Source organism: Bombina bombina, unplaced genomic scaffold (assembly GCF_027579735.1).
Source record: "Bombina bombina isolate aBomBom1 unplaced genomic scaffold, aBomBom1.pri scaffold_475, whole genome shotgun sequence".
Taxonomy (NCBI): domain Eukaryota; kingdom Metazoa; phylum Chordata; class Amphibia; order Anura; family Bombinatoridae; genus Bombina; species Bombina bombina.
Window position 1 is genome coordinate 341396 of NW_026512398.1, and position 16278 is coordinate 357673.

At 46.2% G+C, this 16278-nt stretch overlaps 1 protein-coding gene across 1 annotated transcript in view; it reads right to left on the reverse strand.

Annotated features, from left to right (window-relative positions):
• AP5Z1 (adaptor related protein complex 5 subunit zeta 1) overlaps positions 1–16278 on the reverse strand; it is a gene marked incomplete at its 5' end in the record, with an annotated part of 105980 nt that overhangs the window by 46519 nt on the left and 43183 nt on the right. The window contains 2 exons of the mRNA XM_053696944.1: positions 1917–2079; positions 3860–3897. Of these exons, the coding sequence (XP_053552919.1) occupies positions 1917–2079; positions 3860–3897 (201 nt within the window). The remainder of the gene's footprint in view (positions 1–1916; positions 2080–3859; positions 3898–16278) is intronic.

The window sequence follows — 16278 nt, forward strand, 5'->3', positions numbered from 1 at the left end:
CAGCAGGACAGAGGGAGCGTTACAGTACAGAGATCAGCAGCAGGACAGAGGGAGCGTTACAGTACAGAGATCAGCAGCAGGACAGAGGAAGCGTTACAGTACAGAGATCAGGAGCAGGACAGAGGAAGCGTTACAGTACAGAGATCAGGAGCAGGACAGAGGGAGCGTTACAGTACAGAGATCAGCAGCAGGACAGAGGAAGCGTTACAGTACAGAGATCAGCAGCAGGACAGAGGGAGCGTTACAGTACAGAGATCAGCAGGAGGACAGAGGAAGCGTTACAGTACAGAGATCAGCAGCAGGACAGAGGGAGCGTTACAGTACAGAGATCAGCAGCAGGACAGAGGGAGCGTTACAGTACAGAGATCAGCAGAGGACAGAGGGAGCGTTACAGTACAGAGATCAGCAGCAGGACAGAGGAAGCGTTACAGTACAGAGATCAGGTTACAGTACAGAGATCAGCAGCAGGACATAGGGAGCGTTACAGTACAGAGGTCAGGTTACAGTACAGAGATCAGCAGGACAGAGGAAGCGTTACAGTACAGAGATCAGCAGAGGACAGAGGAAGCGTTACAGTACAGAGATCAGCAGCAGGACAGAGGAAGCGTTACAGTACAGAGATCAGCAGCAGGACAGAGGGAGCGTTACAGTACAGAGATCAGCAGCAGGACAGAGGGAGCGATACAGTGCAGAGATCAGCAGGAGGACAGAGGGAGCGATACAGTACAGAGATCAGCAGGACAGAGGGAGCGTTACAGTACAGAGATCAACAGCAGGACAGAGGGAGCGTTACAGTACAGAGATCAGCAGGACAGAGGGAGCGTTACAGTACAGAGATCAGCAGGACAGAGGAAGCGTTACAGTGCAGAGATCAGCAGAGGACAGAGGGAGCGTTACAGTACAGAGATCAGCAGCAGGACAGAGGAAGCGTTACAGTACAGAGATCAGCAGGACAGAGGAAGCGTTACAGTGCAGAGATCAGCAGAGGACAGAGGAAGCGTTACAGTACAGAGATCAGCAGGACAGAGGGAGCGTTACAGTACAGAGATCAGCAGGACAGAGGGAGCGTTACAGTACAGAGATCAGCAGGACAGAGGGAGCGTTACAGTACAGAGATCAGCAGGACAGAGGGAGCGTTACAGTACAGAGATCAGCAGGACAGAGGGAGCGTTACAGTACAGAGATCAGCAGGACAGAGGGAGCGTTACAGTACAGAGATCAGCAGCAGGACAGAGGAAGCGTTACAGTACAGAGATCAGCAGGACAGAGGAAGCGTTACAGTGCAGAGATCAGCAGAGGACAGAGGGAGCGTTACAGTACAGAGATCAGCAGGACAGAGGGAGCGTTACAGTACAGAGATCAGCAGGACAGAGGGAGCGTTACAGTACAGAGATCAGCAGGACAGAGGGAGCGTTACAGTACAGAGATCAGCAGGACAGAGGGAGCGTTACAGTACAGAGATCAGCAGCAGGACAGAGGAAGCGTTACAGTACAGAGATCAGCAGGACAGAGGAAGCGTTACAGTGCAGAGATCAGCAGAGGACAGAGGGAGCGTTACAGTACAGAGATCAGCAGGACAGAGGGAGCGTTACAGTACAGAGATCAGCAGGACAGAGGGAGCGTTACAGTACAGAGATCAGCAGGACAGAGGGAGCGTTACAGTACAGAGATCAGCAGGACAGAGGGAGCGTTACAGTACAGAGATCAGCAGGACAGAGGAAGCGTTACAGTGCAGAGATCAGCAGAGGACAGAGGGAGCGTTACAGTACAGAGATTAGTGCTAAACTAACATGACTTTAGCTGGAGAAGTGAGGGGACACAGGAGGACTCTCTGAGGGCCTCAAATGATCAGTAGCTGTGGGATACAGTTGCAAAACAAATAGATATTGTAAAAAAACATAGAAGGTTAAACTCACTGTGGTTTAGGAAAAACTGAGCAATAGGCAACAAGACAGGAGCCAGCGAGGGGTTTGTGCAGAGTCTTCCATTCAGTATCTTCAGCAGAGGAAGAGTGCGGTACAGATAGGACACATCCTGTTTGCACACAATATCCATCAGAGTAACAGCTTCAACTAGACACTGCAAGAAAAAAGAAAAGATGTATGTTCAAAACATATTGTGCCCCAAACTGGTATCACAGTCAGACAAAACACACATAGCGTGACCCAAACTGGTATCAGTCAGACAAACACACATAGTATGACCCAAACTGGTATTACAGTCAGACAAAACACACATAGCGTGACCCACAGTTAGACAAAACACACATAGCGTGACCCAAACTGGTATCACAGTCAGACAAACACACATAGCGTAACCCCAACTGGTATCACATTCAGACAAAACACACATAGCGTGACCCAAACTGGTATCACAGTCAGACAAAACACACATAGCGTGACCCAAACTGGTATCACAGTCAGACAAAACACACATAGCGTGACCCAAACTGGTATCACAGTCAGACAAACACACATAGCGTGACCCAAACTGGTATCACAGTCAGACAAACACACATAGCGTGACCCAAACTGGTATCACAGTCAGACAAACACACATAGCGTGACCCAAACTGGTATCACAGTCAGACAAACACACATAGCGTGACCCAAACTGGTATCACAGTCAGACAAAACACACATAGCGTGACCCAAACTGGTATCACAGTCAGACAAAACACACATAGCGTGACCCAAACTGGTATCAGTCAGACAAACACACATAGCGTGACCCAAACTGGTATCAGTCAGACAAACACACATAGCGTGACCCAAACTGGTATCACAGTCAGACAAACACACATAGTATGACCCAAACTGGTATTACAGTCAGACAAAACACACATAGCGTGACCCAAACTGGTATCACAGTCAGACAAACACACATAGTATGACCCAAACTGGTATCACAGTTAGACAAACACACATAGCGTGACCCAAACTGGTATCACAGTCAGACAAAACACACATAGCGTGACCCAAACTGGTATCACAGTCAGACAAAACACACATAGCGTGACCCAAACTGGTATCAGTCAGACAAACACACATAGCGTGACCCAAACTGGTATCAGTCAGACAAACACACATAGCGAGACCCAAACTGGTATCACAGTCAGACAAACACACATAATATGACCCAAACTGGTATCACAGTCAGACAAACACACATAGTATGACCCAAACTGGTATCACAGTCAGACAAACTCACATAGTATGACCCAAACTGGTATCACAGTCAGACAAACTCACATAGTATGACCCAAACTGGTATTACAGTCAGACAAACACACATAGCGTGACCCAAACTGGTATCACAGTTAGATAAAACACCCATAGCGTGACCCAAACTGGTATCACAGTCAGACAAACACACATAGTATGACCCAAACTGGTATCACAGTCAGACAAACACACATAGTATGACCCAAACTGGTATTACAGTCAGACAAAACACACATAGCGTGACCCAAACTGGTATTACAGTCAGACAAAACACACATAGCGTGACCCAAACTGGTATCACAGTCAGACAAACACACATAGTATGACCCAAACTGGTATCACAGTCAGACAAACACACATAGTATGACCCAAACTGGTATCACAGTCAGACAAACACACATAGTATGACCCAAACTGGTATCACAGTCAGACAAACACACATAGTATGACCCAAACTGGTATCACAGTCAGACAAACACACATAGTATGACCCAAACTGGTATCACAGTCAGACAAAACACACATAGCGTGACCCAAACTGGTATCACAGTCAGACAAAACACACATAGCGTGACCCAAACTGGTATCACAGTCAGACAAAACACACATAGCATGCACGCCCATACTATTCTTACAGCTTTCTGAAGACAGAAGTCCATCTTTTTCACAGGTTCTATAAAGAAAGGGAAAAAAGGCTTCAAGAGAGGCTATTAGAAAACCAAATCAAAATAGTAAGAAGTTCAATTACATATATTGCTTTTAAACATGTAGAACCAGATAAGATAGGAGAATAGGAGAATGACTGGAGACAACTTGCTGTGAAGAAGACACCTGGCTGAAGGCCTATAGTGCAGTTTATTTTTTAGTTGTTGGTAGGAGTAACAACATCACATACTCTTACTTCAAATACTGAAATATAACAGATGCTTAAAATGAGCACAAAAGAATTGATGTCAACCTTCTTTGCTAAATTGACCATAAAGTTTAGTATGACAAAGAGAGGCAATGAGATAAGTGTGTCAGGCTTTCACTAAAGTTCTATGAAGGCATCAATAGACGTCACAGATCAGAACTTTCATCGGTTGGGTAATATTTATCAAATTACTCAGAGCAGTTAGACAAATGGCATACAAGCTAAAGAAGACTGGACAGAGATGGACTTGCCCTTGGTCTTTGTAGACTTGATTGAGCCATGGATGATGGAACTTTGAAATTGATCTGAACTGGAAAAGCAGGAGACCTGGGAGAGTGAAACATTATGAAGAAAATCTCCACTTGACTGTTTGGTCTGATGCCATCATATGAGTCAGTTGTTCCCTCGGTTGGTTGTGTTGGATCACAACTCTTTGGTGTCTACTCTCTGCTCAATAAACACATTTACCCTTGAATTAAAAAGTAAACTTACATTATGGAAAATATATACAAAATTAGAAGAGAGATGACTCAATATAATTGGGAAATATTTCTAAAAATTGTTAGATATATATTTGTATGCTATGGCATATATGGTGCAGACCTTCTATTATTATTTTATTATCGATTATTTGTAGAGCGCCAACAGATTCCGCAGCGCTATAAACAAATGCGGAGTACAACAAAACAATTATATGGATCAAATGGGTAAGAGGGCCCTGCCCAGAGTTGCACTGTTGTAGTCAGCTCTTAAGAAGGTGATCTACAAACAGCTGGACTCTTAGGCTTACATGCTAAGGGGGTTCAGGGGATAGCGATGGAGGAGAGGAACTGTTATAAAGAAAGGTTAGCGTAGGTTGTATGCATCCCTGAACAGTAGAGTCTTTAGGGAGCTCCTGAAGCTTTCAAAATTAGGGGAGAGTCTTGTGGAGCGAGGAAGAGAGTTCCACAAGATGGGAGCCAGTCTGGAGAAGTCCTGTAAACGTGAGTGTGATGAGGTGACAAGAGAGGAGGAGAGTAGGAGATCGTGAGCAGAGCGAAGGGGGCGGGAGGGAGAGTATCTGGAGACAAGGTCTGAGATATAGGGGGAGCAGTGCAGTTGAGGGCTTTGTATGTAAGAGTGAGAATGTTGTGTTTAATCCTAGAGGCAAGAGGAAGCCAGTGAAGGGATTGGCAGAGAGGCGAAGCAGACGAAGAGCGACGTGTAAGGAAGATGAGTCTGGCAGAGGCATTCACTATGGATTGTAAAGGAGCTAGGCGGCAGCTAGGGAGACCAGAGAGGACAGAGTTGCAGTAATCGAGGTCGGGAAAGGATGAGAGTGTGGATTAAAATCTTAGTTGTGTCTTGTGTAAGGAAGTGTCTAATTTTAGAGATGTTTTTAAGGTGGAAGCGGCAGGCTTTAGCCAAGGACTGAATGTGAGGAGTGAAAGAAAGATCTGAGTCAAATGTAACCCCCAGACATCGGGCATGCAAGGTAGGGGTAATGATGGAGTTGTCGACAGTTATAGAGAGATTGGGGTGGAGATTTTGGAAGAAGGGGGAAAATAAGGAGCTCAGTTTTGGAGAGATTTAGTTTGAGGTAGTGAGGACATCCAGTTGGAGATGTGAGAAAGACAGTTAGTGACACGGGTAAGCAAGGAAGGAGAAAGGTCTGGTGCAGAGAAGTAGATTTGGGTGTCATCGGCATACAAATGATATTGTAAACCGTGGGACTTTATTCGGGAACCTAGTGATGACGTGTAGATTGAGAAGAGAAGGGGACAGAGGACAGAGCCATGCGGTACTCCGACAGAAAGTGGTGACAGGGCAGAGGAGGCCTCAGAGAAGACTACACTAAAGGTACAGTTTGACAGATAGGAAGAGAGCCACAAGAAGGCTGTGTCACAGATGCCGAAGGATTGGAGGGTTTGGAGCAAAAGAGGGTGGTTAACAGTGCCAAAGGCTGCAGACAGATCAAGGAGGAAATGCAAAGAAAAGTGGCCTTTTGATTTTGCTGCAAGTAGGTCAATGGTAACCTTAACCATGTAGTGATGGTGACAAAATCCAGATTGCAGTGGGTCAATGAGGAAGTTTGATGTAAGGAAATGGGATAGGCGTGCATATACTAGTTTTTCAAGAAGCTTTGAGGCAATAGGGAGGAGGGAAATAGGACGGTAGTTGGATGGGGAGTTAGGATCAAGGGAAGGTTTTTTGAGGATAGGTGTGACCAGTGCATGTTTCAGAGAAGAGGGAAATATACCGGTGCTGAGGGAGAGGTTGAAAATGTGTGCGAGTATAGGGGTAATGGTAGCAGAGAAGGAGGGGAGTAGCTGTGAGGGGATAGGGTCAAGGGGACAGGTAGTGAGGTGAGAGCGCAGTATAAGTGCCGAAACTTCTTCCTCAGTAACAGGGGAGAATGAGCTAAGATTAAGGTTATGTGTGTTGTGGTTGATTAAGAGCATTTGAGGGGGTGATAATGGAATTATGTTAAGAGCCGATTTCGTTTTTGATGGAGTCGATTTTGTAAATGAAGTGGCTGGCAAAGTCTTGAGCTGACAGAGAAGTTGTATTAGAAGGTGGGGGAGGACGGAGAAGAGTATTGAAAGTGGAGAACAGACGTTTTGGGTTTGAAGAAAGATTAGAGGATAAGAGTAGAGAAGTAGTGTTGCTTATGGAGATTAAGGGCAGAATAATAGGAGTTCAAGATGAATTTTTAATGAAGAAAATCAGCTGAACTCCGAGATTTTCTCCATTGCCGCTCAGCAGTACGGGAACTTCTGCGTAGGTATAGTGTCAGAGGAGTATGCCAGGGCTGAGGATGAGTGTATGATTTCCGAGCAATGGTAAGAGGGGCCAGATTGTCATAAAGTGGCAGATAGATTGGTCAGGGCAGGAAAAGGAGGAGAAGGATGAGAGGAGCGGTTGAAGGGAATTAGCAAGCTGTTGCTGATCTAATGACATAATGCTTCTGTGAAGTTTGGTGTGAGGAGCAGAAGGAGGGAGAGTTGTAGGGAGGGATGATATGTTGCAAGTAAGTAGATGGTGGTCAAAAAGAGGAAAGGGGGAGTTTGTGAAGTTTGAGAGAGGGCATTGAAAGGTAAAGATCAGGTCAAGAGAGTGACCGTCTTTGCGAGTGGGAGAATCAGTCCATTGTGACAAACCGAAAGAGGAAGTGAGTTGCAGAAGTTGTTTTGCAGAGGAGGCAGTGGGATTGTCAAGAGGGATGTTGAAGTCGCCAAAAATGAGGGCAGGGGTGTGTGAAGAAAGGAAATAAGGTAGCCAGGCAGCCAAGTGATCTAGAAATTGAGTTGAGGAGCCAGGAGGACGGTATATGACTGAAACACGTACAGAGAGAGGGGAGAATAAGCGAATCATGTGGGTTTCGAATGAGGGAAATGTGAGGGAAGAGATAGGATGTATTTGTTGAAAGGTGCAACGAGAGGAAAGTAAAATACCTACACCACCACCTTGTCTATTACCAGACCTAGGAGTGTGGCTGAAGTGGAGACCCCCATGTGACAGAGCAGCAGTGGATGCTGTGTCTAGGGGAGAGAGACAGGTTTCTGTTAGGGCCAGAAGGTTGAGGGAGCGGGAGATGAAGAGGTCATGTATAGAAGTGAGTTTGTTGCAAACAGAGCGAGAGTTCCAAAGTGCACAAGTGAAAGGGGAAGTGGCTTTTGATGCAAGAGGAATGTGAGTAAGGTTGTCAGAGTTTTGTTTTCTGAGTCTGTGGGATGGTACACATGGATGGGCACGGCTAGGCAGTTGTTGGGGACCAGGATTAGGGGAGATGTCACCAGCAGTAAGTAGAAGCAAAAGGGAGAGTGACATAAGATTAGATAAAGATTTGCAGTAATGAGACTGCTTTTGAGACAAGGTGCAGGGGGGAGAGAGAGTGTTTAGGAATAGGTAAAGTTCATGAGTACAAAAGTAAGGTATGTTTAAGAGAGATGGGCTAATGAACAGTGCAGGTGGAGAGGGAGAAGGAGTAATTGAATAAAGTAGTTTGTTATAGAGACAAATGGCAGCAAAAATGAATATGAATATATTGAGAATTTTTACAAAAGTGGGAACTAATTAAAGGGACAGTCAACCATAAAATTGTTATTGTTTTAAAAGATAGATAATCCCTTTATTACTCATTCCCCAGTTTTGCATAACCAACACAGTAATATTAATATACTTTTTACCTTTGTGATTACCTTGTATCTAGGAACCTTCTTCCAGCCCCCTGATCACATGACTGTGACTGTTTATTATCTATTGTCTTAAATTTAGCATTGTTTTGTGCTAGATCTTAAATAACTTTCTGTGCCTGAACACAGTGTTATCTATATAGCCACGTGTACTTTCTGTCTCTTTGTGTTGAAAAGAGATTTAAAAAGCCTGTGATGGGGGCGGAGTTAGCTGCCAAGCAGAGAAGACGTGCATTAACAGAGCTCTCTGCAGGTTTATCTCAAAAAGTAAAGTTATACCTACTTTATTCCAAGTTTGGACTTTAATACACCTGGGGGGAGATCCCTAACTATATTAGGACTTGCAACACAGTGAAATCGGCACAATTTGCAGACCCTGTACAGCACTAAAGACTACGAAGCCTGGAATGCTGAGGCCGCTTCAGTCCGGGATCTAAACCCCAGCACCAAGACTTCAAACTACCAGCCTATTGTACTCCGGAGGGTCGGGGATCCGCTCCGGAGTATTGAGGTGCACTGCTTAGGGGACTCTTAGCCCACAAGTGTATCTTGCAACAGGGCTCCATAGAAAGGAGTGAGGCTGCGGGAGTTAAAAGTTAGAAGAGCATCGGGACTACAGATTACTTGCGCTCACAGCACACAGGGGATTGACATACCGAAGACCCGGTAACACGGCGACACAAGTAGAAAGGATAAGCAGAAAACTGAGCTCATCTTCACCAGCTTACCCAGGGAGCGAAAGCCCGCCATCTTGGATACTGTGCCCCTGACAGGAGTTCAAGCCAGATCGCAGAGTGTGTGAAGCGGTTGCAGAGGAGAGACTTGGATACGCTTGCTAACACGCTGGTAAGAAACCAAATACCACATACATCTCTGCCATTTCCTTTCACACCAAACTACTTGGCCACAAGTACAACAGTTAGCTCATACCCCACGTGACATCTAGGGCCTTACAGTTCACGGCACTATCTCCTGCTCCTGTCTGGCCATACTGCTGACACCCACGCGACAAACTATCACTGGCAAGTGCGCAACACTACCCATATACCCACAACCTCTGGCTGAGGCCTAGCCGCTCTGTGCCTGTTATATACTCAAGAACGGAGACCTAATTAAACCCACATAACTTCTGAGAGATTAGAGGCACGCAAGGAGGCCATTTTTGTACATCTCTTATACTCTCAAAGTTGCAGCCTGCTTCTTAAAAGTAAACAAGTGGTGTAAAGGGATTGTGGAGGAAGGAAGGGAACGCTTCAATAATCAGCTCCCACGCACCTAGAACTACCTTAAAGACATTTGTTTTGATACACTGCTGGGCCGGATCAGAATACCATAGACTTCTCCTATACCCTTCCGGCTCCAACTGAACAGACCCAGAGACAGGGAGCCTATCCAAAAGCCTGCACCCTGAACAAAGCTGAGCCCTTTCCATTCTTTCAAATTCCTATACTTTAATTAGTACTCAACAAGGGACCTCCAGGCCTGCCATAGACCACTATCTTCTAATTTCAGACTGAAGCCTCAGCACCCTAAAGCTTGAGCGCGCTGGGTTAACACCCCAGGAGGATAGTTGGGGTACAGATTTCATCTTTTAACTACAGCCCTCTCACAGGTCTCTCCCCTCCCTTTCCCGCCGGCCCTGATTGCCTGCGGGTCATACCCCTATACCTTCTCCCACATCGTCCTAAGGGGACAACCCCCCAGGGGAGAGACTAGATCAGAATATACACCTTTGTGAAAACCACCTCAGCTCCCAGGCCTTACGGCACAGCTCTTAACTAGCTCAGCCTCAATTTATATGTGATGCCAGGAACTGTGTAAACAATGTGCTAGCTTTATGCACTGATGCCATAGCCCCAGTCAGCCCTGAAGCAGATACCTTTATAGTGCAAAACAGTCTTTTCCTTTTCCCACTATTTGCATTCTATATCTCATGCCACTACAATTGCAGAAGCACAAGATGCCACAATCCTTTAAAAGAAAGCAAAATTCCCACAAAACTCCGAAGAGAACAGTGGCAGACCACTTTAGTCAACACACATCCAGACAACAATCTGGCTCGGAAGAGGATGCCTCAGACACAAGCAGCCTTAACTATGCTCGCATCAGAACAACACTATCCCAGGCCACAGGCCGTCTACAACACCAAGATGCGGACACTGATAACAACATAATGGACTCTATCAGGTCGCTCCTGGCCTCGCATCACGACTCCCTCTCCAAGAAGTTTGATAAGGGACATGCTGATCTGAAAAGGGACATAGCCCTTATAGGAGAAAGAACAGATGCGTTGGAACGCAAGCAGGAGGATCTCAGGGTAGACCACGGCAATCTCTTAGATTACTCGCAGAGTCTGGCAGAGCAGATCACTGACCTCGAGCTCAAACTTGCAGACCTTGAGGATAGGACTCGCCGCAACAATATTAGGGTGAAGGGTATCCCTGAATCTGTGCCCCCACAGGAGCTTGAAAAATTCCTCCAAGACTATTTTGTTGCAGTCCTTGGTCCAGAGATTGAGAAAGAGATGCTCCTCGATAGAGCCCATAGAGCCCTGAGGCCGAGGACGGCCGAGGGCGATAAACCAAGAGATGTTGTCGCCCGTCTACATTATTACACTTTTCGAGAGAAACTCCTGAGAACCCTGGCGGGGGACAAGTCACTCCCGGAGCAGTATGCTGACATTCAGGTATTTCAAGATCTCTCTCCCCACACTCTCCAGATAAGAAGACATTACCAACCCTACACTAAAATCTTGAGAGACAAGGGCATTAAATATAGGTGGGGCTTCCCTGTTAAGCTCTACATCAATAAAGATGGACAACAATATGCGGCATCCTCACCTCAACAGGCAAGGGAATTACTCCAAAGATGGAGCCTACTGCCACAAGACCCACTGATACCACCCCAAGCAATCGTACCTGGTAGAGGCCTGAGAGCATCAGCCCCCGAGTGGGGCTCCCTTCCACAGAGACCCAGCAGTGACCAGAGGAATACCTCAATATCTAAGACTAGAGACGCTCCCTCGTGAGATACTCCATCCTGGTCATTGCTCTGATGTGCAGATAGTTATCTCCCCAATTGGGGACTTATAATTGAGAGACTCTTTACTACTACAGAGACTGACTCGTGTGTACCGAGGGTACACGAAGATTGGTGAGACTGCTAAGACATAATGGATGTTTTTTCTTTTTTACATTAATGTTCTCTGGCTATCTCTCCTCCTCGTCTCCCCTCCACTCCCTTCCTGTTTCTCTTTTCTTTTTCTTTTTTACACTACTCTCCTTCTCTTCTTCCTTTTTCCCTCCCTTTCTTACTCTACCTCCTTGTGCCTGTAATTATTCGTAAATTGTACTTATCTAAACTCATTAAGGTCAGTCAAGTGATGTTGTAGCTTGTGGCTTACTATGTTCTAGCACTTTACTTAGATGACCACTGCCTAGTGAGGCACATGCCCTAACTACACTAAAGGGATATCCCACGGTAGTAGAGTGCATTAACAACAGCTCTGCACTCCCACTCTAGACTGCCTACTCCCGCTAGATTAATGAGTGCTACGAAAGAGAGTGAATCCCCACCCCTCTTTACCCCAATGCTTAGATGTGCACTATCCAGAGTCGCGCTTGCTTTAATCTTCAATTAAGAGAAATAACTAAGAAGTAGCGTGTACAGTAAATAAATAGCTTTACACCCTCGCCTTGGGTAGCATACCACCTAGAATTAAACATGACTGCACATGTTTGAATACCCTTGCCCCTCTAAACTACGACTACTGAAGCAGCCGTCTTTCTCCTTACTGAGATAGGCAGGAGTTGGGTCACTTGAACACCTATTTGGCATTCATCTCCCGTTAAATAGCACCCTGAGTTCCCAGAACTATATAATCCCTAAGTTGGTTCTTTTGAGCTGATGGTCATCTATATGTGATGTTATTTGTATCCATGTTGTTACTGTTTACTCTGTTGATGTTTTTATTGATATATATGTATGTACCTCAAGTTATATAAGATGTACAGAAACCAATATCTGCCCAGAAACGATTTCACCTGTGGTTTAATATGTTTTCGCCTAAAGTGTAGATGGCTGTCGTCAAGCGTTGCACACACTTCAACCCCCTCTTGTGACCAATATTGCAAATCTTAAGTACAACGTTTATAGCCGCTCATCATTGTCTTCTAATATATACCCCCTTACCTGAGACGGTCTTATGCCGCTTAAATCACCTACCACCCCCACCTCTGCCTGACCAATCAGGAATTTGATTAGTCTTCAACCTGGCGACCACCAGACCCCCACGTTGTGCTGTTCTAACTGATATTTATGTATATACCCCACAAAGGTTAGATGGCTAGCGTCAGGAGGTACACACTTTTTAATCACCACTTGTGACCAATATCCCTAATGTTAAGTACACTATTTATAGCTGTTCATAATCACCTTCAATATATGCCCCATCGACTGTGTTGATCTCATAACAGCCCTCCCCACTTGTACCTGATCAACCAGGAATTAGATTAGTTCTCAACCTGGCGGCCGAGAAATTAGCTCTAAGGTACAAGATTGACACCCCTCCCAAGCTTCGCCCCTGCGAACTGACGATGGCCATCTTATATTGTCTGTTTATAAGGATGTTGATGTTGTTTATGGTTGTTTTTCTTTTTTATTGCTTTGGGCTGTCCATCCTAATACCTCTGTTCATAATAGCGGAAATTTGGGGCCTGGAATACCTTCCCCCACAAGAGCACCTTGTATGTACATAACCTCCCTCGAGGAGACATTATAGACAGAGAACCATAAATACAGACTGTTACGGTACCAACTGTGTACCAAGGGTTAACCCCAGATGAACAATGTCCTGCATAGACAATCAGCAATTCACAACCCAGCCAGTTTCAGGTTTAAATAGAATATCTGCTTTATTTGAAGGCAGCACACAGATTTATACACCCTGGCTTCAGGTTACAAAGGGCATTGGTTTAACAGTAAAGCAAACATATGAACAATGCATCAAACAATTGTCTATTCACAGGTAAAACAGATTAACATATTAAGTTAATTAACTAGGGAAGAACGTTTACTCAGACAATCTGATGTTGGGCAGTCTAGTTAACATAATCACACAAGGACACAATCAGTTTACCCAGACAGACTCCTGAGACACAATCAGATCTTAAACATACATAGAATACATCTTATTACAGAATATAGGAACAGTTCTTATTAGCTATAAAGTCTTTTATGCCCACTTTGCTTATAGAGTCACAATTGCTCCCACAAGGGGCACTCACACCCTGTACCCATCCTGTATTTATGGATACAGGGTGACATAGACATAAGACAGAGGTATGAAAGTACATGGGGTGTCCAGCATATAAAATTCCATATTTCCATGCAGTCTCTGGGTATCCTTAAGCCCATGTACCTCCAGCCCAAAGAATGTTCCATAACAGGCCCTCCAATGTACAGTGGCGAGATTGGTTTTGTCACATCTCTCCCCTTTTCCAAACAGACTAACAGGGTATCTGACCTCCTGCCGGTCAGTGCCCTGGTTAGTCCAGCAACCCACCCATAAAACACAATTAGTAGTACAGCCCACCCACAATAAATGGTTACTACACCTGAGTACGGGGAAAACTTGTCCATGTCCAGGTGCCTCACCACAGCTGTGTGGGGGACTGGTACGCTGAATTGGTGGGTTGCGAGGTGGGCAGAGACCAGCTGTACTCTGCCCGGGTGCCAGCACTACCATGGAAGTAGCCTGGTGGGAGCCTGGTTGCTGGAGGGGAAGACCGACTGTCTCCCCTTCGGATACATAGCTGTGCTGCTGGAGGGGGAGACCAATCGTCTCCCCTTTGGCTAAACAGCCGTGTTGCTGGGGGACAGGACCATCAAACTCCTCTCCCTCTGGTTTGTCATGCTCGGCTGTCCAGGGTATATACTGTGGCATATACCACCAGAGCGCCTGGTAGGCATGTCAGTTTGCTGGGACAATCCATCTGTATTCCCGTTATGAGAGAGAATTCCTGTCCATACAAACAAGGGTTCAAATTCCTCAGTGCCCAGACCAGGGCCAAACAGTCCTTCAAAATCCCATCAGCTTCTTTACGAGTTTTCTGTACCTGCTCTTTATAGGTATCCACAATCCCTTCATACTGACATAGGGTGCCCTTGAGTTGCTGCACCTCACTATGAGCCAGCGTCAGCTTCTCCTCCAGTGTCACTAAGTTTGTCTTTAATGTTTCATGTTCCACTCTCAAGCTGGTGTTTTCTGCAGTCTGTCGGTGCAGCTTGTCTAGCAGAGATTCCTGTTCTAAACGTGCTTTTTCCTCTGCGCTCCTCTTCTCCTTCATCAGCGCATTGTAACGGGACCTCCACATATCAATAGCGGATAGAGATTTACTGAGCTCAGCGTCCTGGGGCTTAGCAGCAGGTGGGTCAGTCTCTGCTACACGGATCTGGGCACGGGTAGTCACAGAGTTAACATCAGCGGGACCCATAGGAGCGTAGGCAGAAACAAGGGGGGCCAAGTCATTTCCAAGAAGAACATCAGCAGGTAAGTCCTTCTTGACCCCCACATTCACAGGTCTAGCGCCCACTCCCCAATCCAAATGTACCCTGGCAACAGGTAGGCTGAACACATCGCCCCCTGCTACCCTCACAGCCACAGTGTCTCCAGTGTACTGTTTCTCAGACACCAAGTTCTTTTGAAGCAAGGTCATGGTAGCACCAGTATCCCGTAGACCACTGACCTTCTTCCCATTCACTTTAACCAGTTGCCGGTTATTCCGGTGGGCAGCTTGCACAAGGTCTGCCTCATGTAGGATGCTCCAGCATTCTTGCGCCTCTACGTAGCGGGCCGCAGGCTGAGGATTACGTGGGATTCCGCCGGCGGGTCTTCTCCAGGACTGCGCTTGGTTCGCTGCGTTTAGGGGACACTCTGGTCTTTTGTGCCCTAGTTGCTTACATCTAAAGCACCGAATAGGTTGTGAGTAGCCCCGCGAATTGAACAGGGCTCTCTGAGGGTAGTTCGTGGCCGGAGGCCGTGTGGTATAGCGGTGCGCCGGGGTTTGGTAACTGGCAGCTGCTGGGGTGACTGGGGGTCTGTACTCCACTCTAGCAGGGGGCTTAGTGGTAGCAATGTCCAGTTTGCGGGCATCCGTATACTCATCTGCCAAGCGAGCCGCTTCCTGCAGGGTGGAGGGTTTACGGTCCCGAACCCACTCTCGAACTCCTGCGGGTAATTTGTCGAAGCAATGTTCCAACAGGAATAGCTGCAGCACCTCTTCCCCAGATATGGCTTGGCACCCCGCTATCCAGTGAGCTGCTGTGCGGTGCACCTTACATGCCCACTCAAGGTAGGAATCTCCAGCTAATTTAACAGTGTCTCTGAACCGTCTCCGGTATGCCTCCGGTGTAACCGCATACCTGGAGAGCAGAGCCTCTTTTACAGTATTATAATCCCTGACTTCCTCATCTGGAATGGCCCGAAAAGCCTCTCTGGCCCGGCCGGATAATTTTCCAGATAATATCGTGACCCAGTCCTCTGCGGGTACCTTGTGTAGTGCACATTGCCTCTCAAAATCCGCAAGGTACCCATCAATCTCTCCTTCTGTTTCCAGGAAGTTTTTAAAAGCTGCAAAATTTACTTTTCTCTTTTCCATCTTAGTCAGTATTGTAATAATCCCCCTCTTCCTGAGGTTACTGGCTTGTGTAGTTGCTCTTCTGGGCGATAAGGTTCATTCCGTCGCTGCCACCAATGTTACGGTACCAACTGTGTACCAAGGGTTAACCCCAGATGAACAATGTCCTGCATAGACAATCAGCAATTCACAACCCAGCCAGTTTCAGGTTTAAATAGAATATCTGCTTTATTTGAAGGCAGCACACAGATTTATACACCCTGGCTTCAGGTTACAAAGGGCATTGGTTTAACAGTAAAGCAAACATATGAACAATGCATCAAACAATT